Consider the following 1503-nt stretch of genomic DNA (forward strand, 5'->3'; position numbering starts at 1 on the left):
TATGAGGACATAAATAACAGTAAAATTAATTTTCGAAAAAATCAATTTTCCAAGATCATACGAAAGTCATCATTTAAAAAAATAGAATCATATAAATTTTTTAAGCATAATTTTGCATAAAAGTATAAAGTATTAAAAAACGATAGAAAAATTAATAATTTACGAAATATTTTGACACATTTTGACATAAAACATAAAATATCTCATAAATTTTTTAATAATATAGTATATATATTTTGATAATATAATACATTAATACTTTTATATATAGAATAATAAGATAAATCAATTAATGTAAAAAAAAAACATATAATTGCTTTAAAATAAATATATAATATTGTAAAATATAGAATTTTTTACATAGACAATTATTGTGTTTTCGTAACTGAATCATCTCATTATTCTGTGCATAAAAATATTATAAGATACGATTACAAAAAAATTAATAGATAATAAGATATTTTGTTTCCTATCAATATATACTAAAATACAGTACAATTAATAATTTGAAAATTATTGATTTTAAATATTTTTACATTAAAGCTTTTATACGCAGAATAATTAGAGATATTGTACTATGCAAAAAATATTATAATTTAAAAAATGGCGATATAAAAAATGAGTTTTTGTCTAAAATTGAAAAAATAATTAGGAATTAGAACAAGAAAAAAATTGATTTGCTATTTTTTATCTCCTTCGGACTATACAACTTCTGACACGTTCTTTAGTATCTTTTATATTTTGAGATATTTGTCTATGGTAATTAAAATTAGATCTTTTGTATGTGTGTGTGTGCATGTGCATGCACATGCCCAATCAGAACAAAATCATTATAATATCAAAATAATGTCAAAATGACACCAAAATGATATTTGACGTTACTGTGATTTGTTATTCTGCTTGGGTGTATGTTAGTGTATACAAAACAATAATTATATACATAAATTATATACAAAAAATCTAAACACATTGAGAAAAAAAGAGTTAAAATGTAGTATTCAATGTTCACTATATGTGTGAAATAATAAAATTAGCAAGTTAATATTCTCAATATTAATATAAGGATTACCTGTACAAAGAGATATGGTGATAAAGTAGGCCAAGAATGGACTATATGCCCAAGCATCAAGTCCTCTGTAAGAAGGGACTGTGATGGAAAATTAGTGTTCAATAAAAAATAGTTGTAACAGCCAATAACGCCTGGTGAGATGTTGATACACGGTTTAGAACTGTCATTCTCATAGAACATTTTAACATTGTATATATTGAATTGTTTAACAATATTTATAAGGGTTTCTAACAATTCATTGACGAAACATGAAGTCTCATCTGTGGCCTGAGATAAAATAAACTTCAACTGGCCATATTCTTGCTCCTTCTTGAATAAGAATTTTTGTATTTGCTTAGGTAACTCTAATATTAGATCCATCTTAGACAAAAACCTAAAAAGTATTTATGTATTATCCTACTTATGTATATATATATATATATATATATATATAT

General features: G+C 23.0%; 1 protein-coding gene across 1 annotated transcript in view; it reads right to left on the bottom strand.

Annotated features, from left to right (window-relative positions):
- Positions 1-1503, bottom strand: part of LOC108746390 — a 6108-nt gene that overhangs the window by 4161 nt on the left and 444 nt on the right. The window contains exon 2 of the mRNA XM_018483129.1: positions 1070-1442. Within this exon, the coding sequence (XP_018338631.1) occupies positions 1070-1429 (360 nt within the window). The 5' untranslated portion in view covers positions 1430-1442. The remainder of the gene's footprint in view (positions 1-1069; positions 1443-1503) is intronic.

The sequence above is a fragment of the Trachymyrmex septentrionalis genome, unplaced genomic scaffold, assembly GCF_001594115.1.
Source record: "Trachymyrmex septentrionalis isolate Tsep2-gDNA-1 unplaced genomic scaffold, Tsep1.0 scaffold17, whole genome shotgun sequence".
NCBI classification, from domain to species: Eukaryota; Metazoa; Arthropoda; class Insecta; order Hymenoptera; family Formicidae; genus Trachymyrmex; species Trachymyrmex septentrionalis.